General features: G+C 56.2%; 2 protein-coding genes across 2 annotated transcripts; both read right to left on the bottom strand.

The window, feature by feature from the left end:
- Nucleotides 1-6,405: 6,405 nt before the first annotated feature.
- On the bottom strand, nt 6,406-9,273 carry LOC130842641 (paraneoplastic antigen Ma6E-like). Its single transcript, XM_057719325.1, has 3 exons — nt 8,796-9,273; nt 7,986-8,741; nt 6,406-7,805 (listed from the first exon to the last, which is right to left on the bottom strand). Exons 1-3 carry the CDS (start codon nt 9,271-9,273, stop codon nt 6,406-6,408), a joined length of 2,634 nt encoding a protein of 877 aa, XP_057575308.1.
- A 7,767-nt stretch (nt 9,274-17,040) lies between these two features.
- Nucleotides 17,041-19,836, bottom strand: LOC130842644 (paraneoplastic antigen Ma6F-like). The gene is made up of 4 exons (XM_057719328.1): nt 19,359-19,836; nt 19,089-19,250; nt 18,603-18,854; nt 17,041-18,458 (listed from the first exon to the last, which is right to left on the bottom strand). Exons 1-4 carry the CDS (start codon nt 19,834-19,836, stop codon nt 17,041-17,043), a joined length of 2,310 nt encoding a protein of 769 aa, XP_057575311.1.
- Between the last annotated feature and the right edge of the window lie 4,736 nt (nt 19,837-24,572).

Here is a 24,572-nt window from a genome sequence, read left to right as displayed (position 1 = left end):
GCAGGCCACCCCTCTTGCCTCACGCCACCCGGGGGCCGGAGCCCCCTTCCGGCCACGAGCGTCCCCCCCCAGCCCCCTCACGCGTAGCTCGTAGCTCCCCTAACGCCTCCCGCACCCACGCCAGGGAGTCCTCCCCATCGACCCCCCGCAGCCAGGAGCTCCCCCTGCCTCGCGCCACACGCGGCAGCCGTTAGCCCTCCCCTCATGTCTCGGCGTGGGGGCCCCGCTCTCCCGCCCTCCCCACCCCGGCAGCCAGCAGTCCTCTCCTCAGGTTCCCAAAGCCGGCTCTCTCGGCAGGAAGCCCTCCCCTCCGAGCCCCACACACGCTCAGCCATTTGCCCCACCCTAGGCACCCCCACACCAGAACGCCCCCCACCAGCCACCCCGGCAGCCAGCCATCCTCCCCTCAGACCCTCCCAGTGGGGGCCCCGTCCCTCAGCCCCCCTTCAGCCCCCCGCCCTCTGCTGCTGCACCCCCACCCCCAAGAGAGTAGACGTTAGGCCTCCCCCCGCCTCCACTCCTCGCCGGGGCAGCGAAGGCATCCCTACCCAAGGCCCCGGGAAGCGCGGACTCCAGCCCCCAGCCAAGCCCCCGGCCTGTCTGCTTACTTCCTCCGACTCTGTGGACGACTCCGGAGTCCCGCTCGAAAGGGTGTGAGGAGCTCGGCTCAGCAGGGCAGCCAGGAACTGTGCGGCAGCCGGTCCCAAGCACTCTGTGCGAATGCCGCGTGGGTTTCCCAGAAGCCCCAGGAAGATGAGGGGGGAAAGGTCTAGGTGCCTCCTCACAAGGAAAATGATTGGACCAGAAGAGCACTTGAGGAGGCACTTTGCTACTGTGGCAACAGGGGGTGAGCACTAAGGACTTGATGTCCCAAGGTCTGGCGCCTCCTGAAGCAAAAGCCACGCCCATTGGCCGTCCACCAATAAAAAGGCCTCCCTGCGAGGAGGCGGAGTTGGAGGAGTAAACTTGGAGATGGAGAACCCCTTGCGGCAAATTGGTCAATTTGTCTTTATAGTTTGTTTGCTACTGTGATTCATCATGTCACAAAGCTATTCTTTACATTTACTGATTTCTTGTCTAGTTGTATCCACTAGCCATCTTCTCACATGGCAGAAGACGATGAGCGAGCCCTCAGGGGTCTCTTTAACAGGGCACTAATCTCGTTTAGGAGGGCTCCACCCTCATGGGCTAATCACTTCCCAAAGACCCCTACCTCCAAATCCCATGACTTTGGGGGTTGGAATTTAACAGGTGAATTGGGGGGGGGGGCGGGTACGAATAGTCACTCCATAGCATTGTCTGTCCATCTATTTTTGTTCCTATGTTCCCCTTTTCCTGCCTGAAATAATTTTCTAAATTACATTTTAACTTATCTACTGCCCTTTAGGCAATTTTCACTTTGCATTACTCTAGACAGTCTAATATACAAGTCCCCTACATATGAAAATTGTCTGTTCCGAGAGCGTTGGTAAGTCCAATTTGTTCACAAGTCCAACAAAGTCAGCCTAGGTACCCAACTCACACAGTCGGCTGTATAGCACTATATTGTAATAGGTTTATAATGCTTTTCACACAAATAATACATACAAAACAAACACAAAAAATAAACATTTTTAATCTTACAGCATGGTACCTTGAAAAGTACGGTAGTACAGTACAACAGCTGGCATCCAGGGGCTGGCATCACGTGAACAGGCAAGAAGAGTTACTGACTGGAGGAGGGAGGGGAGGTGGGAGATGGTAGAGCTGGAGGACCATCAGCAATAGGAGACGGAAGACAAGCTGCCATTCCACTCATGCCTGACACTGATGGCACAGGTTCTGGCTCCTTGCTGGATTCAATTGCATCTACTCTCTTGAAAAAACGACCCAGTGAAGTCTGGGCAGTAGCTCTTTTTTTCTCGTCATGACACAGTAGCACCGGACTGCTTTCTGAATGGCGGCTGCAATCTTCATGTACCATCCTACATTCGGGTCTTGTGCCTCAAAAACTAACAGTGCCTCCTCAAATACAGAAAATCCCCTTGCCATCTCCTGTGTCGTGAATCTCTCCGGTTCTTCGGTTACTTCTTCTTCCTCTTGTCTCTCTTCATCCTTTCTCTGGGCCTCCAATTCCATCATTGTCGCTTGGCACTTGTTAGCAGTACCAGCTACATCACCGCTGCTTTTACGCTTGCTTCCAGACATCCTGGGCTTGAAAGAAAGACACCGTGCTACTGCACTTTATACCGTACTGTACAGCAGAGTACACAAAAGCACAGCCACTTGTAGAGGATGCATGCACATGACAATGTACGCCAGACACGTGCACTAACTTACATGATTGGACGTGCGAACGTGTGTTTGCATCTTTGAAAGTTCACAGCTTGAAGGTTCATATGTAAGGGACTTACTGTATATCCTTTTCACCGTCTGGTTGTGGTTAACATTGCACCACTTCACATACATGTAAGAACCTTTCTACCACATAGATTCATCCATCACCCCTCTACCCCATCTTTTATGCTGTAGTGGCCATGTGTATTATGTCTACATAGATTATAAAACCTATAATATACGGTTATAACTTTTACTTTAAATAGTCACGTGTCTAATGAAGAAATTAAGAGCAACTAAGTGTTGTTTAATGTTTAAAAGTTTACCCACACATTTACCATTTCTGGTGTGCTTCCTCTCTACCCTAAGATCAACTTTTCCCTCTACTAGCATGTGTCTTCAGGTGGAAAGACCTCCTTTAGCATTTCTTTTAGTGCAGATCAGTTGGTGAATTCTCTTAGTTTTCCTCTATTTCAAAAGGTCCTTCTTTTACCTTCATTTTTTTATATATTTATTTATTTAGCTCTTGGCTGTGCTGGGTGTTTGTTGCTGCGAGTGGACTTTCCCTAGTTGCGGAGAGCAGGGGCTACCCCTTGTTGGGGTGCTCGGGCTTCTCTTGTTGCAGAGCATGGGCTCTAGGCACACAGGCTTCAGTGGTTGTGGCACATGGGCTCAGCAGCTGTGGCTCGTGGACTCTAGAGCACAGGCTCCGTAGTGGCGGCACACGGGCTTAGTTGCTCCGCAGAACGTGGGATCTTCCTGGACCAGGGCTCAAACCCGTTTCCCCTGCATTGGCAGGCGGGTTCCTAACCACTGCGCCACCAGGGAAGTCCCTACCTTCATTCTTAAAGGATCTTTTCCCTGAATATAGATAGAGTCCTGAGTTGAAAGTTATTTCTTGTTGTTCAGCATTCTAAAATGTTCTACTGTCTCCTGGTTTTCATTGCTTCTGATGAGAACTCTAGGTTTTCTTATTCATGTTCTCCCATATATAGTGCTTCATCTAACTCAGACTGCTTTCAAGACGTTCTCTTTATTGTTTGTTTTCAGTAGTTTGACCATGATGTGTCTATATGTGGTTTTTCTTTGTACTTACTCTACTTGGGGTTCACTGAACTTCTTGAATTTGTAAATTACATCTATCTCCAAATTGTGGAGAGGTCAGTCATTATTCCTTCCGGTAGTTTTTCTTCCCTGTTCTCCCTCTTCTTTTCTGGGATCCCAACTACACGTGTTAGATCTCTATATATTGTTCCAGAGCTCGCTGAGGTTTTTTTGGTTCGCTTTGCCTTTGTTTAGAAAAGTCTTTTTCCCTCCCACTTTCTCAGAATGGATCATCTCTATTGATCTATCTTCCAACAAGTAACATGAAGCCTCTAAATATTCATAACTATTAACAAACACTAACGTTAAAAGAAGGATGCAGTAGGAGGAACCAATAAAGGGCCCTGTAAAGAGCTGTCAAGTTCCAAGAGCAAGTGCTGCCCCTAAGCCTGGGCTAGGGAGCACTTAATGCAGTGGGAGATCAGATGGCCTCTGCAGAAACCTATTCCATCGTGGTGCTTAGTAGCACACAAGACAAGCAGACTGGCCAGTGGAAGCACAAAGGGGATTAGCTGAAGCACGGCGGGTGTCCCATCAGCATTCGGGCAGGGCTGCAGAGCCAGGCCCGGAGGCTCTGCAGAGAGGAACGAGGCTCTGAAGCACGCCACGGTGCTGGGCTGGCGAAGGCACGCCTTCAGCTCCCTCCCTCCCACCACTGAGCACAGACACTGTGGTCTGCACCACCCACGTGGGACTCGGGTGCTGCCATGACAACCATGGCCGCCACCGCTTCTTGAGAAACAGGTCTGATTGCCCCTGCCGCCACCTGCCCACCTGAGTGGGATCTGTGTGGCCCCCGCTCTTCCCAGCTCTGGCCCCAGGCTCAGCTGGCAGCAGGCACATCTGATTGATGGGTCCCAGTCCTGTGCCCACATCTGGCTGCAAGGGAACTTGGGAGACTGCACACCTGGTATCTTCTGCTCCTCTTGTGGGAGGTGAGCTCAGCCGCATAAAGTGGCAAATTCCCGGGACGGAAGGAATGAAAAGTGTCCACTGCCCTTAGCATGAAACCCAGTTCCCCACATCCCTGAACGTTACCCCTTCAGAGGGCACCCCTGCCCACCACCCCCCACGCGACTGGGCCTTCGCCCTGTGCACGTCACCAGCCCGGTCCTTTCTTCTCCTCGAGAGCACATCTGTTTGCAGGTAGAGCTGGTGTGGGGGTGTCTGTGCCCGCTCTCCCAGAAACCCCACAAGTGTCCAGGCTTGGTTTTCAGCTGCTTGGTAAGCGCTCGCTGTTGTTCCAGTTTAGGATCTCTCAAGTTAAAATATATTTGGGGGGCCTTCCCTGGTAATCCAGTGGTGAAGCCTTCGCCTTCCCAATGCAGGGGGTGAGGGTTCCATCCCTGGTCAGGGAGCTAAGATCTCATATGCCTCATGGCCAAAAATCCAGAACAAAACACAGAAGCAATATTGTAGCAAATTCAATAAAGACTTTAAACATGGTCCACTCCCAAAAAAACAAAAACAAAAACAAAACAAAACAAAACAAAACAAAAACCTTAAAACAATTATGTAAAAAAAAATACACTTGGGCTTTTTCACAGCTCTATCAGTCTAATACCGGCTTTCTCATGGAGGAGGCCGGAGACCACCCGGCAGGACAGTTCCTTGTTTCGAGGCTCCACTCCGCGCATCATGCCCATCGAGCGGTCCTGGATCCCAGGCACCGGATGCCTGCGGCACCGGCCCCCAGTGAAGGGGAAAGCCAGGATCACCCCACCCATTTTCAAAACACATAGGACACACGACCATCCCAGCATGAGAACAAATTGAACCCCAACACTTCACACTTAACCTATAAAATAGAAGAAAAGCCCTCAGCATGTCCCGCTCTGCAGAGTGCCTACCCTACCCTCTCACTGGAGAGGTCTCCCACGGGTGCTGAGCAGGAACCCTACTCTGGCCCCCCCGCCCCCAACCCCCAGCAGCCCTGCCCCTCGATTGCCCACAGCAGAGGCCAGACACAGATGAAACTTTCAGGAAAATTTATGGAAGAGAAACATGGACTGAAACCATTGAAGAGAGGGCATGACAACACAGAGAGAAACTTGTAACGGTCACTGGAGCCCACGGGTCCCGGCCCCCTCCTCCCGGGGTCCCCAACGAGGTGCTTCCGCTGCCCCCCCGACCCGGTGGCCCTCCCTCCCCCCACAGTCTCCCTTCCTGAGGGCCCCGCGGGCGGCCTCTCGCCAGGACGACGGGCTCCGGCGATGCCCGCTCCCCCCCGGGGACCACATGCCCGGGGCCTGGCCCTGCCCTATGGCGGGCACTGGACAGTCACACAGCAGGGCACGCGCCACCCAGCCGAGGACGCCGCTGAGTCTCGAGGAACAACGGGCTGGGTGACCCAGCAGACCACAGGCGCTGGTCGAGGTCTTCCTTCCCGAGGTCCCATGCTGGGCGCCAGCCATGGCCTCGTCCTTGCCGTCCTTCCCACCCGCTCCTGGGACTGGGCTCGGGTCTCTGCGCTGGGACCGGGGTGGGGGGAACTGCTCGGAGAAGAACACACGCACATCTCCACAAGAACAAGCAGCGCTGGGCCTGCATCTACACCCAGAAAGCACGCGTCGTGCTCACGACACTGGCCCACAGTGGGCAGAGCCTTGGCTGGTGCTGAAGCCCACGGCAGGTGGCTGGGCCCAGGGGTGGCCGCCCGGGTAGGCGGGGACCCCCGGCCCGGGTCCACGCGCACCTCAGGGCTCTGCAGGGGCACGATGGCTAGGGTGTGTGTGTTGGGGGGGAGGGGAACAGGGGCCGGGGTGGGAGGCTCCTTGACACCTGGGTCACTACAAGACCTACATGGACACATCACATTTGGGCTTCCCAGTACAGGAAGCAGCCTGCCCCAGGGGAGGCTGAAGAGGGGTGCCCTCTCCGGAGGGAGGACCAGGCACCTGGAGATGGCCCCTGACATGGGACCAGGAGGTCGCCTGGCCTGATCTACCCTGCCTCTGGGCATGGCGACCCCTGGGCCTGCTGAGCTTACTGGCCCGAGGAGGACTCAGGGGTGCTCCTCTCTGCAGCCACGTCCTCGCTTCCTAGCTCCTCTGGGGTGGGCTTGAAGCCCTCCCCGGGGGGCTCCTCAGCCTCCCGGTCTCCTGCCTGGGTGAGGCCCTCTGGCTCCCAGCCAGGACCTCCTGAGGGCACTGGGGAAGCCCTGCCCATCTGGGCAGGCATGGGGGCCCCGGGGTCATCTGAGGGTCCTGCCTGACCTAGGCCCGCAGGGCTGGGGGCACATCCATCTTCCTGACTGGCAGCAGAGACCTTGCTGGTCTCCCCAGGGGCAGGGGCTGCCCTGGTGGCACCACGATCTTCAGGGGCAGCCTCACCAGCCCCGGCGCTGCCATCAGCTTCCTCACTGGTCTCTTCACGGGCTGCGGGGGCCTCGGGGCTACCTTCCTCGGAAACGGCAGCCTGGGCCGCGGTCTCTGCACCGGCCGGGGAGGCCTCGGTTCCATCTGCAGTGGTGCCCTCGGTGATGACCTCGTGGGCCAGGGCGGCCGGGGCACCCCATTCATGGGCCGGGGCGGCTGGGACGGCTGCCAGGTCTCCAACCTCTGCCCGGGCCTCTCCTTCCCCCGGGAACTGCTCACCCGCAGCTGGGCCGGCCTCCCAGGCCTCGGTCTCCCGGATGAGCCACAGCATCCCCACGAAGCCAGGAGGCCTCCTCTCCAGCCGCAGCCTCCTCAGCTTGTGCTGGAGCGTGCGGTTCAGCCGGGCCCGCATCAGCACCTGCCGGGTGCGCGCCCGGTCCGCCATGGCCGGGTGGATGGCCCCCTTCTCCAGGGCTGCCTGCAGCAGGCCCTCCAGGCGCATCACGTACGCAGAGAGGGTCTCCTGGGGCCGCTGGGCACACGTCTCGAACTTCAGCCGAGCGGTCCCCGGGGTGCCCTGGTTCCCAAACGCATGCACCAGCGCGGCCAGGCAGTCCTGGGCAGCCAGGTCGGGATCTTCCTCCAGGAGGCCGCACAGGAGGTCCAGCGCGGGGCCGCCCAAGCTCTCCAGCAGCCTCCGCCTCCTCTCCCTCTCGGACACGTGGCGCCACAGGTACAGCATGTCATTGGCGTTGTCCAGCCAGCTCTCGAAGGACTCTTCCCCGTGGCCCGGCTCTTCCATCCCGGAGAAGGTTCTCAGCTCCTGGTAGCCCATGTTCTCTAGCACGGACTGCAAGGCCAGCCTCCACGGCTGGGTCCAGGCCCCTGCCTCATCCAGGACGCCTGCCACGCCCGCAGCGGCTTCCTCACCTGGAGCCCCCGCCTCGCCTGCAGCCCCTGCCCGACTCAGAGATCCTGTCACCCCTGCAACTCCCGTGTCACCTGTAGCTCCCTCCTCGTCTGACATTCCATCTGCAGCCCCTGCCTCGCCTGCGGCTCCCACCTCACCTGCAGCTCCCTCCATACCTGCGGCTCCTGCCTCACCTGAGGCTCCTGGCTCACCTGCAGCCCCTTCCTCATCTGCGGCTCCTGCCTCCCCTGCAGCCCCTTCCTCATCTGCGGCTCCTGCCTCCCCTGCAGCCCCTTCCTCATCTGCAGCTCCTGCCTCCCCTGCGGCTCCCTCCTCACCTGTGGCTCCCTCCTCCCCTGCAGCCCCTTCCCCATCTGCAGCTCCGGCCTCACCTGAGGCTCCTGGCTCACCTGCAGCCCCTTCCTCATCTGCAGCTCCTGCCTCCCCTGCGGCTCCCTCCTCCCCTGCAGCCCCTTCCTCATCTGCAGCTCCTGCCTCACCTGCAGCCCCTTCCTCATCTGCAGCTCCTGCCTCCCCTGCAGCCCCTTCCTCATCTGCGGCTCCTGCCTCCCCTGCAGCCCCTTCCTCATCTGCGGCTCCTGCCTCCCCTGCGGCTCCCTCCTCACCTGAGGCTCCCTCCTCACCTGCAGCCAATTCCTCATCTTCAGCTCCTGCCTCATCTGCGGCTCCCTCCTCCCCTGCAGCCCCTTCCTCATCTGCAGCTCCTGCCTCACCTGAGGGTCCCTCCTCACCTGCAGCCCCTTCCTCATCTGCGGCTCCTGGCTCACCTGCAGCCCCTTCCTCATCTGCGGCTCCTGCCTCCCCTGCAGCCCCTTCCTCATCTGCGGCTCCTGCCTCCCCTGCGGCTCCCTCCTCACCTGCGGCTCCCTCCTCACCTGCAGCCCCTTCCTCGTCTGCAGCTCCTGCCTCACCTGAGGCTCCCTCCTCCCCTGCAGCCCCTTCCTCATCTGCAGCTCCTGCCTCACCTGCAGCCCCTTCCTCATCTGCAGCTCCTGCCTCACCTGAGGCTCCCTCCTCACCTGCAGCCCCTGCCTCATCTGCACCTCCTGCCTCACCTGAGGCTCCCTCCTCACCTGCAGCCCCTGCCTCATCTGCAGCTCCTGCCTCACCTGCAGCTCCCTCCATACCTGTGGCTCCTTCCATACCTGCAGCTCCTGCCTCACCTGCAGTTCCTGCCTCACCTCCAGCTCCCGCCTCACCTGAGGCTCCCTCCTCCCCAGCGGCCCCCACCTCTACCGCCCTGCCAACCACTGCTTGTCTCTGGGGCTGTGCAGGGAAATTGGGTCGATCCTGTGAGTCAGTATCATGGACCTGGGGCAGGCAGACCACAGTCCAGGGCCCCCCCTTGCCTGGTATGTGTCTGGGGATCAAGCTTCGGTTCAAATCCTCAGCAAACTCGACCAGGGCAACCTTGGGCCCCAAGTCCTTCCTGAAGACTTTGCCCAGCACTCGGTACCTGCCCAGGGAGCACAGGGCAGCCTGCACGGCCTCCCGGAATTCCTGGTCCTCGCAGTCGTCTGGGATGCCCAGGATGAGCAGACAGTGCTGCGCGTTCACGCCCACCCAGCCGCACCAGTCCCGCAGCATCGCCAGAGCCGTCGCCATCTTCGAGGCCCTGAGAGTGGGAGGACGTGATCAAACAGGTGTGCACAGACTGTCGAAGTGTGGGAATCGGCCTGTGAGTGTAAAGAGGAGAGGATCATGTTTGTGCCACACAGCCCGCCCTACTGCCCCTCCCTGCCCTGTTTTGTTTATTTGATTTTAAGAAACTTTTTTGATCCATTAAATAACTTCAAGATAGAAGGCTAGTCACCTTTTCTACATTTCTGGCATGAGTTTTAGGAAGTTGCCTCTTTCCCAAGGAATTATTCAAGTTTGCAGATTCTTTGGCATACACATTTCCATAACATCCCTATAGTCTCTTTTGCACGTACGTCTGATCAGTAGTGTTAGCCCTCTTGCACTCCTGACACCGGTGATTAGCGTTCTTCCTATTTTCCCTTGATTGGTCTTTCTAGGGCATTCTCAGTTTTGTTGCTCTTTTTGAAAACGAGCATATGGCTGTGTTCATTGCGTCCATAATCTGCTTTCTAGCACTGATTTCCTCTCTTACTTCAGTCAACTCATTTCAGGTTTCCTTTGCTCTTCTTCTTCTAGCATCTCTAAATGGACTGTTAGGTCACTGATTTTATGTCCTGACTCTTTTCTAACACAAGCATTTAGAGCAATACATGTTCCTCCTATCACTTCTTTCACTGCCTCCCACTAATTGTAGGAAGTTGTGTTCTTTTATTATTCAGTGTGAGGTATTTTCTAAGTCCCTTTGTGATTTTTTTCTTTGATCCGTGGGTTTCCCAATATTGAAAGGTATATTATCATTATTAACGTCAAAGAAAGCTCCCCTGTGATGAGAGAACTTATGTAAAATCGCAATACTTTTAAATGCATGGAGACTTTTTTACAGCTCTGGTATGGTGTCTCCAAGTGAATGCACAGAGCACCCTTGCAAAGCATCTGTATATTTTGTGTGGGGGCCAGGGCCGTAACCTTCCCACTACTGCAATTCCTGTGCCACCTGGAAGGAGGCGACCTGGAGCCTCTCACGTCCTACTGCTGTGGGACAGAGCCCCTACCTGAACCCCCACAAATCCACCTGCCACGGCCAACAACCTCCACCAGATCACAGCAGCCTCAGTGCCTCCCCTTCTCAGAATCACTCGCACGCCTCGTGGCCAAGCGGCTCCTTGCCGCCCCGCCCCCCGCCCGCCCGCCCACCCGCCACTCCACGTCCCCACTCCCCCCTCCCCCCAACCAGCTGCTGGCACTCTGCTCCACGCCCTGGAAGCAGGGCGCCCCCGCACGCTTAGAGAGCAGACGTGCCCTCTCACCTCCGCGCAAGGGGGAGCCCTCCCACGAGCCGCCTCAGCGCCAGGAGCTTTCGCCTCTCACACCCCAGATGCAGGCCACCCCTCTTGCCTCACGCCACCCGGGGGCCGGAGCCCCCTTCCGGCCACGAGCGTCCCCCCCCAGCCCCCTCACGCGTAGCTCGTAGCTCCCCTAACGCCTCCCGCACCCACGCCAGGGAGTCCTCCCCATCGACCCCCCGCAGCCAGGAGCTCCCCCTGCCTCGCGCCACACGCGGCAGCCGTTAGCCCTCCCCTCATGTCTCGGCGTGGGGGCCCCGCTCTCCCGCCCTCCCCACCCCGGCAGCCAGCAGTCCTCTCCTCAGGTTCCCAAAGCCGGCTCTCTCGGCAGGAAGCCCTCCCCTCCGAGCCCCACACACGCTCAGCCATTTGCCCCACCCTAGGCACCCCCACACCAGAACGCCCCCCACCAGCCACCCCGGCAGCCAGCCATCCTCCCCTCAGACCCTCCCAGTGGGGGCCCCGTCCCTCAGCCCCCCTTCAGCCCCCCGCCCTCTGCTGCTGCACCCCCACCCCCAAGAGAGTAGACGTTAGGCCTCCCCCCGCCTCCACTCCTCGCCGGGGCAGCGAAGGCATCCCTACCCAAGGCCCCGGGAAGCGCGGACTCCAGCCCCCAGCCAAGCCCCCGGCCTGTCTGCTTACTTCCTCCGACTCTGTGGACGACTCCGGAGTCCCGCTCGAAAGGGTGTGAGGAGCTCGGCTCAGCAGGGCAGCCAGGAACTGTGCGGCAGCCGGTCCCAAGCACTCTGTGCGAATGCCGCGTGGGTTTCCCAGAAGCCCCAGGAAGATGAGGGGGGAAAGGTCTAGGTGCCTCCTCACAAGGAAAATGATTGGACCAGAAGAGCACTTGAGGAGGCACTTTGCTACTGTGGCAACAGGGGGTGAGCACTAAGGACTTGATGTCCCAAGGTCTGGCGCCTCCTGAAGCAAAAGCCACGCCCATTGGCCGTCCACCAATAAAAAGGCCTCCCTGCGAGGAGGCGGAGTTGGAGGAGTAAACTTGGAGATGGAGAACCCCTTGCGGCAAATTGGTCAATTTGTCTTTATAGTTTGTTTGCTACTGTGATTCATCATGTCACAAAGCTATTCTTTACATTTACTGATTTCTTGTCTAGTTGTATCCACTAGCCATCTTCTCACATGGCAGAAGACGATGAGCGAGCCCTCAGGGGTCTCTTTAACAGGGCACTAATCTCGTTTAGGAGGGCTCCACCCTCATGGGCTAATCACTTCCCAAAGACCCCTACCTCCAAATCCCATGACTTTGGGGGTTGGAATTTAACAGGTGAATTGGGGGGGGGGGCGGGTACGAATAGTCACTCCATAGCATTGTCTGTCCATCTATTTTTGTTCCTATGTTCCCCTTTTCCTGCCTGAAATAATTTTCTAAATTACATTTTAACTTATCTACTGCCCTTTAGGCAATTTTCACTTTGCATTACTCTAGACAGTCTAATATACAAGTCCCCTACATATGAAAATTGTCTGTTCCGAGAGCGTTGGTAAGTCCAATTTGTTCACAAGTCCAACAAAGTCAGCCTAGGTACCCAACTCACACAGTCGGCTGTATAGCACTATATTGTAATAGGTTTATAATGCTTTTCACACAAATAATACATACAAAACAAACACAAAAAATAAACATTTTTAATCTTACAGCACGGTACCTTGAAAAGTACGGTAGTACAGTACAACAGCTGGCATCCAGGGGCTGGCATCACGTGAACAGGCAAGAAGAGTTACTGACTGGAGGAGGGAGGGGAGGTGGGAGATGGTAGAGCTGGAGGACCATCAGCAATAGGAGACGGAAGACAAGCTGCCATTCCACTCATGCCTGACACTGATGGCACAGGTTCTGGCTCCTTGCTGGATTCAATTGCATCTACTCTCTTGAAAAAACGACCCAGTGAAGTCTGGGCAGTAGCTCTTTTTTTCTCGTCATGACACAGTAGCACCGGACTGCTTTCTGAATGGCGGCTGCAATCTTCATGTACCATCCTACATTCGGGTCTTGTGCCTCAAAAACTAACAGTGCCTCCTCAAATACAGAAAATCCCCTTGCCATCTCCTGTGTCGTGAATCTCTCCGGTTCTTCGGTTACTTCTTCTTCCTCTTGTCTCTCTTCATCCTTTCTCTGGGCCTCCAATTCCATCATTGTCGCTTGGCACTTGTTAGCAGTACCAGCTACATCACCGCTGCTTTTACGCTTGCTTCCAGACATCCTGGGCTTGAAAGAAAGACACCGTGCTACTGCACTTTATACCGTACTGTACAGCAGAGTACACAAAAGCACAGCCACTTGTAGAGGATGCATGCACATGACAATGTACGCCAGACACGTGCACTAACTTACATGATTGGACGTGCGAACGTGTGTTTGCATCTTTGAAAGTTCACAGCTTGAAGGTTCATATGTAAGGGACTTACTGTATATCCTTTTCACCGTCTGGTTGTGGTTAACATTGCACCACTTCACATACATGTAAGAACCTTTCTACCACATAGATTCATCCATCACCCCTCTACCCCATCTTTTATGCTGTAGTGGCCATGTGTATTATGTCTACATAGATTATAAAACCTATAATATACGGTTATAACTTTTACTTTAAATAGTCACGTGTCTAATGAAGAAATTAAGAGCAACTAAGTGTTGTTTAATGTTTAAAAGTTTACCCACACATTTACCATTTCTGGTGTGCTTCCTCTCTACCCTAAGATCAACTTTTCCCTCTACTAGCATGTGTCTTCAGGTGGAAAGACCTCCTTTAGCATTTCTTTTAGTGCAGATCAGTTGGTGAATTCTCTTAGTTTTCCTCTATTTCAAAAGGTCCTTCTTTTACCTTCATTTTTTTATATATTTATTTATTTAGCTCTTGGCTGTGCTGGGTGTTTGTTGCTGCGAGTGGACTTTCCCTAGTTGCGGAGAGCAGGGGCTACCCCTTGTTGGGGTGCTCGGGCTTCTCTTGTTGCAGAGCATGGGCTCTAGGCACACAGGCTTCAGTGGTTGTGGCACATGGGCTCAGCAGCTGTGGCTCGTGGACTCTAGAGCACAGGCTCCGTAGTGGCGGCACACGGGCTTAGTTGCTCCGCAGAACGTGGGATCTTCCTGGACCAGGGCTCAAACCCGTTTCCCCTGCATTGGCAGGCGGGTTCCTAACCACTGCGCCACCAGGGAAGTCCCTACCTTCATTCTTAAAGGATCTTTTCCCTGAATATAGATAGAGTCCTGAGTTGAAAGTTATTTCTTGTTGTTGTTCAGCATTCTAAAATGTTCTACTGTCTCCTGGTTTTCATTGCTTCTGATGAGAACTCTAGGTTTTCTTATTCATGTTCTCCCATATATAGTGCTTCATCTAACTCAGACTGCTTTCAAGACGTTCTCTTTATTGTTTGTTTTCAGTAGTTTGACCATGATGTGTCTATATGTGGTTTTTCTTTGTACTTACTCTACTTGGGGTTCACTGAACTTCTTGAATTTGTAAATTACATCTATCTCCAAATTGTGGAGAGGTCAGTCATTATTCCTTCCGGTAGTTTTTCTTCCCTGTTCTCCCTCTTCTTTTCTGGGATCCCAACTACACGTGTTAGATCTCTATATATTGTTCCAGAGCTCGCTGAGGTTTTTTTGGTTCGCTTTGCCTTTGTTTAGAAAAGTCTTTTTCCCTCCCACTTTCTCAGAATGGATCATCTCTATTGATCTATCTTCCAACAAGTAACATGAAGCCTCTAAATATTCATAACTATTAACAAACACTAACGTTAAAAGAAGGATGCAGTAGGAGGAACCAATAAAGGGCCCTGTAAAGAGCTGTCAAGTTCCAAGAGCAAGTGCTGCCCCTAAGCCTGGGCTAGGGAGCACTTAATGCAGTGGGAGATCAGATGGCCTCTGCAGAAACCTATTCCATCGTGGTGCTTAGTAGCACACAAGACAAGCAGACTGGCCAGTGGAAGCACAAAGGGGATTAGCTGAAGCACGGCGGGTGTCCCATCAGCATTCGGGCAGGGCTGCAGAGCCAGGCCCGGAGGCTCTGCAGAGAGGAACGAGGCTCTGAAGCACGCCACGGTGCTGGGCTGGCGAAGGCACGCCTTCAGCTCCCTCCCTCCCACCACTGAGCACAGACACTGTGGTCTGCACCACCCACGTGGGACTCGGGTGCTGCCATGACAACCATGGCCGCCACCGCTTCTTGAGAAACAGGTCTGATTGCCCCTGCCGCCACCTGCCCACCTGAGTGGGATCTGTGTGGCCCCCGCTCTTCCCAGCTCTGGCCCCAGGCTCAGCTGGCAGCAGGCACATCTGATTGATGGGTCCCAGTCCTGTGCCCACATCTGGCTGCAAGGGAACTTGGGAGACTGCACACCTGGTATCTTCTGCTCCTCTTGTGGGAGGTGAGCTCAGCCGCATAAAGTGGCAAATTCCCGGGACGGAAGGAATGAAAAGTGTCCACTGCCCTTAGCATGAAACCCAGTTCCCCACATCCCTGAACGTTACCCCTTCAGAGGGCACCCCTGCCCACCACCCCCCACGCGACTGGGCCTTCGCCCTGTGCACGTCACCAGCCCGGTCCTTTCTTCTCCTCGAGAGCACATCTGTTTGCAGGTAGAGCTGGTGTGGGGGTGTCTGTGCCCGCTCTCCCAGAAACCCCACAAGTGTCCAGGCTTGGTTTTCAGCTGCTTGGTAAGCGCTCGCTGTTGTTCCAGTTTAGGATCTCTCAAGTTAAAATATATTTGGGGGGCCTTCCCTGGTAATCCAGTGGTGAAGCCTTCGCCTTCCCAATGCAGGGGGTGAGGGTTCCATCCCTGGTCAGGGAGCTAAGATCTCATATGCCTCATGGCCAAAAATCCAGAACAAAACACAGAAGCAATATTGTAGCAAATTCAATAAAGACTTTAAACATGGTCCACTCCCAAAAAAACAAAAACAAAAACAAAAACAAAACAAAACAAAACAAAACAAAAACCTTAAAACAATTATGTAAAAAAAAATACACTTGGGCTTTTTCACAGCTCTATCAGTCTAATACCGGCTTTCTCATGGAGGAGGCCGGAGACCACCCGGCAGGACAGTTCCTTGTTTCGAGGCTCCACTCCGCGCATCATGCCCATCGAGCGGTCCTGGATCCCAGGCACCGGATGCCTGCGGCACCGGCCCCCAGTGAAGGGGAAAGCCAGGATCACCCCACCCATTTTCAAAACACATAGGACACACGACCATCCCAGCATGAGAACAAATTGAACCCCAACACTTCACACTTAACCTATAAAATAGAAGAAAAGCCCTCAGCATGTCCCGCTCTGCAGAGTGCCTACCCTACCCTCTCACTGGAGAGGTCTCCCACGGGTGCTGAGCAGGAACCCTACTCTGGCCCCCCCGCCCCCAACCCCCAGCAGCCCTGCCCCTCGATTGCCCACAGCAGAGGCCAGACACAGATGAAACTTTCAGGAAAATTTATGGAAGAGAAACATGGACTGAAACCATTGAAGAGAGGGCATGACAACACAGAGAGAAACTTGTAACGGTCACTGGAGCCCACGGGTCCCGGCCCCCTCCTCCCGGGGTCCCCAACGAGGTGCTTCCGCTGCCCCCCCGACCCGGTGGCCCTCCCTCCCCCCACAGTCTCCCTTCCTGAGGGCCCCGCGGGCGGCCTCTCGCCAGGACGACGGGCTCCGGCGATGCCCGCTCCCCCCCGGGGACCACATGCCCGGGGCCTGGCCCTGCCCTATGGCGGGCACTGGACAGTCACACAGCAGGGCACGCGCCACCCAGCCGAGGACGCCGCTGAGTCTCGAGGAACAACGGGCTGGGTGACCCAGCAGACCACAGGCGCTGGTCGAGGTCTTCCTTCCCGAGGTCCCATGCTGGGCGCCAGCCATGGCCTCGTCCTTGCCGTCCTTCCCACCCGCTCCTGGGACTGGGCTCGGGTCTCTGCGCTGGGACCGGGGTGGGGGGAACTGCTCGGAGAAGAACACACGCACATCTCCACAAGAACAAGCAGCGCTGGGCCTGCATCTACACCCAGAAAGCACGCGTCGTGCTCACGACACTGGCCCACAGTGGGCAGAGCCTTGGCTGGTGCTGAAGCCCACGGCAGGTGGCTGGGCCCAGGGGTGGCCGCCCGGGTAGGCGGGGACCCCCGGCCCGGGTCCACGCGCACCTCAGGGCTCTGCAGGGGCACGATGGCTAGGGTGTGTGTGTTGGGGGGGAGGGGAACAGGGGCCGGGGTGGGAGGCTCCTTGACACCTGGGTCACTACAAGACCTACATGGACACATCACATTTGGGCTTCCCAGTACAGGAAGCAGCCTGCCCCAGGGGAGGCTGAAGAGGGGTGCCCTCTCCGGAGGGAGGACCAGGCACCTGGAGATGGCCCCTGACATGGGACCAGGAGGTCGCCTGGCCTGATCTACCCTGCCTCTGGGCATGGCGACCCCTGGGCCTGCTGAGCTTACTGGCCCGAGGAGGACTCAGGGGTGCTCCTCTCTGCAGCCCCGTCCTCGCTTCCTAGCTCCTCTGGGGTGGGCTTGAAGCCCTCCCCGGGGGGCTCCTCAGCCTCCCGGTCTCCTGCCTGGGTGAGGCCCTCTGGCTCCCAGCCAGGACCTCCTGAGGGCACTGGGGAAGCCCTGCCCATCTGGGCAGGCATGGGGGCCCCGGGGTCATCTGAGGGTCCTGCCTGACCTAGGCCCGCAGGGCTGGGGGCACATCCATCTTCCTGACTGGCAGCAGAGACCTTGCTGGTCTCCCCAGGGGCAGGGGCTGCCCTGGTGGCACCACGATCTTCAGGGGCAGCCTCACCAGCCCCGGCGCTGCCATCAGCTTCCTCACTGGTCTCTTCACGGGCTGCGGGGGCCTCGGGGCTACCTTCCTCGGAAAGGGCAGCCTGGGCCGCGGTCTCTGCACCGGCCGGGGAGGCCTCGGTTCCATCTGCAGTGGTGCCCTCGGTGATGACCTCGTGGGCCAGGGCGGCCGGGGCACCCCATTCATGGGCCGGGGCGGCTGGGACGGCTGCCAGGTCTCCAACCTCTGCCCGGGCCTCTCCTTCCCCCGGGAACTGCTCACCCGCAGCTGGGCCGGCCTCCCAGGCCTCGGTCTCCCGGATGAGCCACAGCATCCCCACGAAGCCAGGAGGCCTCCTCTCCAGCCGCAGCCTCCTCAGCTTGTGCTGGAGCGTGCGGTTCAGCCGGGCCCGCATCAGCACCTGCCGGGTGCGCGCCCGGTCCGCCATGGCCGGGTGGATGGCCCCCTTCTCCAGGGCTGCCTGCAGCAGGCCCTCCAGGCGCATCACGTACGCAGAGAGGGTCTCCTGGGGCCGCTGGGCACACGTCTCGAACTTCAGCCGAGCGGTCCCCGGGGTGCCCTGGTTCCCAAACGCATGCACCAGCGCGGCCAGGCAGTCCTGGGCAGCCAGGTCGGGATCTTCCTCCAGGAGGCCGCACAGGAGGTCCAGCGTGGGGCCGCCCAAGCTCTCCAGCAGCCTCCGCCTCCTCTCCCTCTCGGACACGTGGCGCCACAGGTACAGCATGTCATTGGCGTTGTCCAGCCAGCTCTCGAAGGACTCTTCCCCGTGGCCCGGCTCTTCCATCCCGGAGAAGGTTCTCAGCTCCTGGTAGCCCATGTTCTCTAGCACGGACTGCAAGGCCAGCCTCCACGGCTGGGTCCAGGCCCCTGCCTCATCCAGGATGCCTGCCACAGCCGCAGCGGCTTCCTCACCTGGAGCCCCCGCCTCGCCTGCAGCCCCTGCCCGACTCAGAGATCCTGTCACCCCTGCAACTCCCGTGTCACCTGCAGCTCCCTCCTCGTCTGACATTCCATCTGCAGCCCCTGCCTCGCCTGCGGCTCCCACCTCACCTGCAGCTCCCTCCATACCTGCGGCTCCCGCCTCATCTGCGGCTCCTGCCTCCCCTGCAGCCTCTTCCTCATCTGCAGCTCCTGCCTCCCCTGCGGCTCCCTCCTCACCTGTGGCTCTCTCCTCCCCTGCAGCCCCTTCCCCATCTGCAGCTCCGGCCTCACCTGAGGCTCCTGGCTCACCTGCAGCCCCTTCCTCATCTGCAGCTCCTGCCTCCCCTGCGGCTCCCTCCTCCCCTGCAGCCCCTTCCTCATCTGCAGCTCCTGCCTCACCTGCAGCCCCTTCCTCATCTGCAGCTCCTGCCTCCCCTGCAGCCCCTTCCTCATCTGCGGCTCCTGCCTCCCCTGCAGCCCCTTCCTCATCTGCGGCTCCTGCCTCCCCTGCGGCTCCCTCCTCACCTGAGGCTCCCTCCTCACCTGCAGCCAATTCCTCATCTTCAGCTCCTGCCTCATCTGCGGCTCCCTCCTCCCCTGCAGCCCCTTCCTCATCTGCAGCTCCTGCCTCACCTGAGGGTCCCTCCTCACCTGCAGCCCCTTCCTCATCTGCGGCTCCTGGCTCACCTGCAGCCCCTTCCTCATCTGCGGCTCCTGCCTCCCCTGCAGCCCCTTCCTCATCTGCGGCTCCTGCCTCCCCTGCGGCTCCCTCCTCACCTGCGGCTCCCTCCTCACCTGCAGCCCCTTCCTCGTCTGCAGCTCCTGCCTCACCTGAGGCTCCCTCCTCCCCTGCAGCCCCTTCCTCATCTGCAGCTCCTGCCTCACCTGCAGCCCCTTCCTCATCTGCAGCTCCTGCCTCACCTGAGGCTCCCTCCTCACCTGCAGCCCCTGCCTCATCTGCACCTCCTGCCTCACCTGAGGCTCCCTCCTCACCTGCAGCCCCTGCCTCATCTGCAGCTCCTGCCTCACCTGCAGCTCCCTCCATACCTGTGGCTCCTTCCATACCTGCAGCTCCTGCCTCACCTGCAGTTCCTGCCTCACCTCCAGCTCCCGCCTCACCTGAGGCTCCCTCCTCCCCAGCGGCCCCCACCTCTACCGCCCTGCCAACCACTGCTTGTCTCTGGGGCTGTGCAGGCAAATTGGGTCGATCCTGTGAGTCAGTATCATGGACCTGGGGCAGGCAGACCACAGTCCAGGGCCCCCCCTTGCCTGGTATGTGTCTGGGGATCAAGCTTCGGTTCAAATCCTCAGCAAACTCGACCAGGGCAACCTTGGGCCCCAAGTCCTTCCTGAAGACTTTGCCCAGCACTCGGTACCTGCCCAGGGAGCACAGGGCAGCCTGCACGGCCTCCCGGAATTCCTGGTCCTCGCAGTCGTCTGGGATGCCCAGGATGAGCAGACAGTGCTGCGCGTTCACGCCCACCCAGCCGCACCAGTCCCGCAGCATCGCCAGAGCCGTCGCCATCTTCGAGGCCCTGAGAGTGGGAGGACGTGATCAAACAGGTGTGCACAGACTGTCGAAGTGTGGGAATCGGCCTGTGAGTGTAAAGAGGAGAGGATCATGTTTGTGCCACACAGCCCGCCCTACTGCCCCTCCCTGCCCTGTTTTGTTTATTTGATTTTAAGAAACTTTTTTGATCCATTAAATAACTTCAAGATAGAAGGCTAGTCACCTTTTCTACATTTCTGGCATGAGTTTTAGGAAGTTGCCTCTTTCCCAAGGAATTATTCAAGTTTGCAGATTCTTTGGCATACACATTTCCATAACATCCCTATAGTCTCTTTTGCACGTACGTCTGATCAGTAGTGTTAGCCCTCTTGCACTCCTGACACCGGTGATTAGCGTTCTTCCTATTTTCCCTTGATTGGTCTTTCTAGGGCATTCTCAGTTTTGTTGCTCTTTTTGAAAACGAGCATATGGCTGTGTTCATTGCGTCCATAATCTGCTTTCTAGCACTGATTTCCTCTCTTACTTCAGTCAACTCATTTCAGGTTTCCTTTGCTCTTCTTCTTCTAGCATCTCTAAATGGACTGTTAGGTCACTGATTTTATGTCCTGACTCTTTTCTAACACAAGCATTTAGAGCAATACATGTTCCTCCTATCACTTCTTTCACTGCCTCCCACTAATTGTAGGAAGTTGTGTTCTTTTATTATTCAGTGTGAGGTATTTTCTAAGTCCCTTTGTGATTTTTTTCTTTGATCCGTGGGTTTCCCAATATTGAAAGGTATATTATCATTATTAACGTCAAAGAAAGCTCCCCTGTGATGAGAGAACTTATGTAAAATCGCAATACTTTTAAATGCATGGAGACTTTTTTACAGCTCTGGTATGGTGTCTCCAAGTGAATGCACAGAGCACCCTTGCAAAGCATCTGTATATTTTGTGTGGGGGCCAGGGCCGTAACCTTCCCACTACTGCAATTCCTGTGCCACCTGGAAGGAGGCGACCTGGAGCCTCTCACGTCCTACTGCTGTGGGACAGAGCCCCTACCTGAACCCCCACAAATCCACCTGCCACGGCCAACAACCTCCACCAGATCACAGCAGCCTCAGTGCCTCCCCTTCTCAGAATCACTCGCACGCCTCGTGGCCAAGCGGCTCCTTGCCGCCCCGCCCCCCGCCCGCCCGCCCACCCGCCACTCCACGTCCCCACTCCCCCCTCCCCCCAACCAGCTGCTGGCACTCTGCTCCACGCCCTGGAAGCAGGGCGCCCCCGCACGCTTAGAGAGCAGACGTGCCCTCTCACCTCCGCGCAAGGGGGAGCCCTCCCACGAGCCGCCTCAGCGCCAGGAGCTTTCGCCTCTCACACCCCAGATGCAGGCCACCCCTCTTGCCTCACGCCACCCGGGGGCCGGAGCCCCCTTCCGGCCACGAGCGTCCCCCCCCAGCCCCCTCACGCGTAGCTCGTAGCTCCCCTAACGCCTCCCGCACCCACGCCAGGGAGTCCTCCCCATCGACCCCCCGCAGCCAGGAGCTCCCCCTGCCTCGCGCCACACGCGGCAGCCGTTAGCCCTCCCCTCATGTCTCGGCGTGGGGGCCCCGCTCTCCCGCCCTCCCCACCCCGGCAGCCAGCAGTCCTCTCCTCAGGTTCCCAAAGCCGGCTCTCTCGGCAGGAAGCCCTCCCCTCCGAGCCCCACACACGCTCAGCCATTTGCCCCACCCTAGGCACCCCCACACCAGAACGCCCCCCACCAGCCACCCCGGCAGCCAGCCATCCTCCCCTCAGACCCTCCCAGTGGGGGCCCCGTCCCTCAGCCCCCCTTCAGCCCCCCGCCCTCTGCTGCTGCACCCCCACCCCCAAGAGAGTAGACGTTAGGCCTCCCCCCGCCTCCACTCCTCGCCGGGGCAGCGAAGGCATCCCTACCCAAGGCCCCGGGAAGCGCGGACTCCAGCCCCCAGCCAAGCCCCCGGCCTGTCTGCTTACTTCCTCCGACTCTGTGGACGACTCCGGAGTCCCGCTCGAAAGGGTGTGAGGAGCTCGGCTCAGCAGGGCAGCCAGGAACTGTGCGGCAGCCGGTCCCAAGCACTCTGTGCGAATGCCGCGTGGGTTTCCCAGAAGCCCCAGGAAGATGAGGGGGGAAAGGTCTAGGTGCCTCCTCACAAGGAAAATGATTGGACCAGAAGAGCACTTGAGGAGGCACTTTGCTACTGTGGCAACAGGGGGTGAGCACTAAGGACTTGATGTCCCAAGGTCTGGCGCTTCCTGAAGCAAAAGCCACGCCCATTGGCCGTCCACCAATAAAAAGGCCTCCCTGCGAGGAGGCGGAGTTGGAGGAGTAAACTTGGAGATGGAGAACCCCTTGCGGCAAATTGGTCAATTTGTCTTTATAGTTTGTTTGCTACTGTGATTCATCATGTCACAAAGCTATTCTTTACATTTACTGATTTCTTGTCTAGTTGTATCCACTAGCCATCTTCTCACATGGCAGAAGACGATGAGCGAGCCCTCAGGGGTCTCTTTAACAGGGCACTAATCTCGTTTAGGAGGGCTCCACCCTCATGGGCTAATCACTTCCCAAAGACCCCTACCTCCAAATCCCATGACTTTGGGGGTTGGAATTTAACAGGTGAATTGGGGGGGGGGGGGGCGGGTACGAATAGTCACTCCATAGCATTGTCTGTCCATCTATTTTTGTTCCTATGTTCCCCTTTTCCTGCCTGAAATAATTTTCTAAATTACATTTTAACTTATCTACTGCCCTTTAGGCAATTTTCACTTTGCATTACTCTAGACAGTCTAATATACAAGTCCCCTACATATGAAAATTGTCTGTTCCGAGAGCGTTGGTAAGTCCAATTTGTTCACAAGTCCAACAAAGTCAGCCTAGGTACCCAACTCACACAGTCGGCTGTATAGCACTATATTGTAATAGGTTTATAATGCTTTTCACACAAATAATACATACAAAACAAACACAAAAAATAAACATTTTTAATCTTACAGCACGGTACCTTGAAAAGTACGGTAGTAGAGTACAACAGCTGGCATCCAGGGGCTGGCATCACGTGAACAGGCAAGAAGAGTTACTGACTGGAGGAGGGAGGGGAGGTGGGAGATGGTAGAGCTGGAGGACCATCAGCAATAGGAGACGGAAGACAAGCTGCCATTCCACTCATGCCTGACACTGATGGCACAGGTTCTGGCTCCTTGCTGGATTCAATTGCATCTACTCTCTTGAAAAAACGACCCAGTGAAGTCTGGGCAGTAGCTCTTTTTTTCTCGTCATGACACAGTAGCACCGGACTGCTTTCTGAATGGCGGCTGCAATCTTCATGTACCATCCTACATTCGGGTCTTGTGCCTCAAAAACTAACAGTGCCTCCTCAAATACAGAAAATCCCCTTGCCATCTCCTGTGTCGTGAATCTCTCCGGTTCTTCGGTTACTTCTTCTTCCTCTTGTCTCTCTTCATCCTTTCTCTGGGCCTCCAATTCCATCATTGTCGCTTGGCACTTGTTAGCAGTACCAGCTACATCACCGCTGCTTTTACGCTTGCTTCCAGACATCCTGGGCTTGAAAGAAAGACACCGTGCTACTGCACTTTATACCGTACTGTACAGCAGAGTACACAAAAGCACAGCCACTTGTAGAGGATGCATGCACATGACAATGTACGCCAGACACGTGCACTAACTTACATGATTGGACGTGCGAACGTGTGTTTGCGTCTTTGAAAGTTCACAGCTTGAAGGTTCATATGTAAGGGACTTACTGTATATCCTTTTCACCGTCTGGTTGTGGTTAACATTGCACCACTTCACATACATGTAAGAACCTTTCTACCACATAGATTCATCCATCACCCCTCTACCCCATCTTTTATGCTGTAGTGGCCATGTGTATTATGTCTACATAGATTATAAAACCTATAATATACGGTTATAACTTTTACTTTAAATAGTCACGTGTCTAATGAAGAAATTAAGAGCAACTAAGTGTTGTTTAATGTTTAAAAGTTTACCCACACATTTACCATTTCTGGTGTGCTTCCTCTCTACCCTAAGATCAACTTTTCCCTCTACTAGCATGTGTCTTCAGGTGGAAAGACCTCCTTTAGCATTTCTTTTAGTGCAGATCAGTTGGTGAATTCTCTTAGTTTTCCTCTATTTCAAAAGGTCCTTCTTTTACCTTCATTTTTTTATATATTTATTTATTTAGCTCTTGGCTGTGCTGAGTGTTTGTTGCTGCGAGTGGACTTTCCCTAGTTGCGGAGAGCAGGGGCTACCCCTTGTTGGGGTGCTCGGGCTTCTCTTGTTGCAGAGCATGGGCTCTAGGCACACAGGCTTCAGTGGTTGTGGCACATGGGCTCAGCAGCTGTGGCTCGTGGACTCTAGAGCACAGGCTCCGTAGTGGCGGCACACGGGCTTAGTTGCTCCGCAGAACGTGGGATCTTCCTGGACCAGGGCTCAAACCCGTTTCCCCTGCATTGGCAGGCGGGTTCCTAACCACTGCGCCACCAGGGAAGTCCCTACCTTCATTCTTAAAGGATCTTTTCCCTGAATATAGATAGAGTCCTGAGTTGAAAGTTATTTCTTGTTGTTGTTCAGCATTCTAAAATGTTCTACTGTCTCCTGGTTTTCATTGCTTCTGATGAGAACTCTAGGTTTTCTTATTCATGTTCTCCCATATATAGTGCTTCATCTAACTCAGACTGCTTTCAAGACATTCTCTTTATTGTTTGTTTTCAGTAGTTTGACCA

The sequence above is a fragment of the Hippopotamus amphibius genome, chromosome X, assembly GCF_030028045.1.
Source record: "Hippopotamus amphibius kiboko isolate mHipAmp2 chromosome X, mHipAmp2.hap2, whole genome shotgun sequence".
NCBI classification, from domain to species: domain Eukaryota; kingdom Metazoa; phylum Chordata; class Mammalia; order Artiodactyla; family Hippopotamidae; genus Hippopotamus; species Hippopotamus amphibius.
This window is presented reverse-complemented; position numbering and strand designations above follow the sequence as displayed.

What these genes read in the sequence shown, in the direction of transcription:
- LOC130842641 (XM_057719325.1), bottom strand. Translation starts at nt 9,273, where the DNA reads ATGGCGACGGCTCTGGCGATGCTGCGGGACTGGTGCGGCTGGGTGGGC. An exon ending in AGGTATGGAAGGAGCCACAG is followed by an intron (nt 8,742 to 8,795) that starts GTATGGAGGGAG and finishes CAGGGGCTGCAG; the next exon opens with GTGAGGAGGGAGCCTCAGGT. An exon ending in AGGGGAGGAGGGAGCCACAG is followed by an intron (nt 7,806 to 7,985) that starts GTGAGGAGGGAG and finishes AGGGAGCTGCAG; the next exon opens with GTGAGGTGGGAGCCGCAGGC.
- LOC130842644 (XM_057719328.1), bottom strand. Translation starts at nt 19,836, where the DNA reads ATGGCGACGGCTCTGGCGATGCTGCGGGACTGGTGCGGCTGGGTGGGC. An exon ending in AGGTATGGAAGGAGCCACAG is followed by an intron (nt 19,251 to 19,358) that starts GTATGGAGGGAG and finishes CAGGGGCTGCAG; the next exon opens with GTGAGGAGGGAGCCTCAGGT. An exon ending in AGGTGAGCCAGGAGCCTCAG is followed by an intron (nt 18,459 to 18,602) that starts GTGAGGCCGGAG and finishes CGGGAGCCGCAG; the next exon opens with GTATGGAGGGAGCTGCAGGT.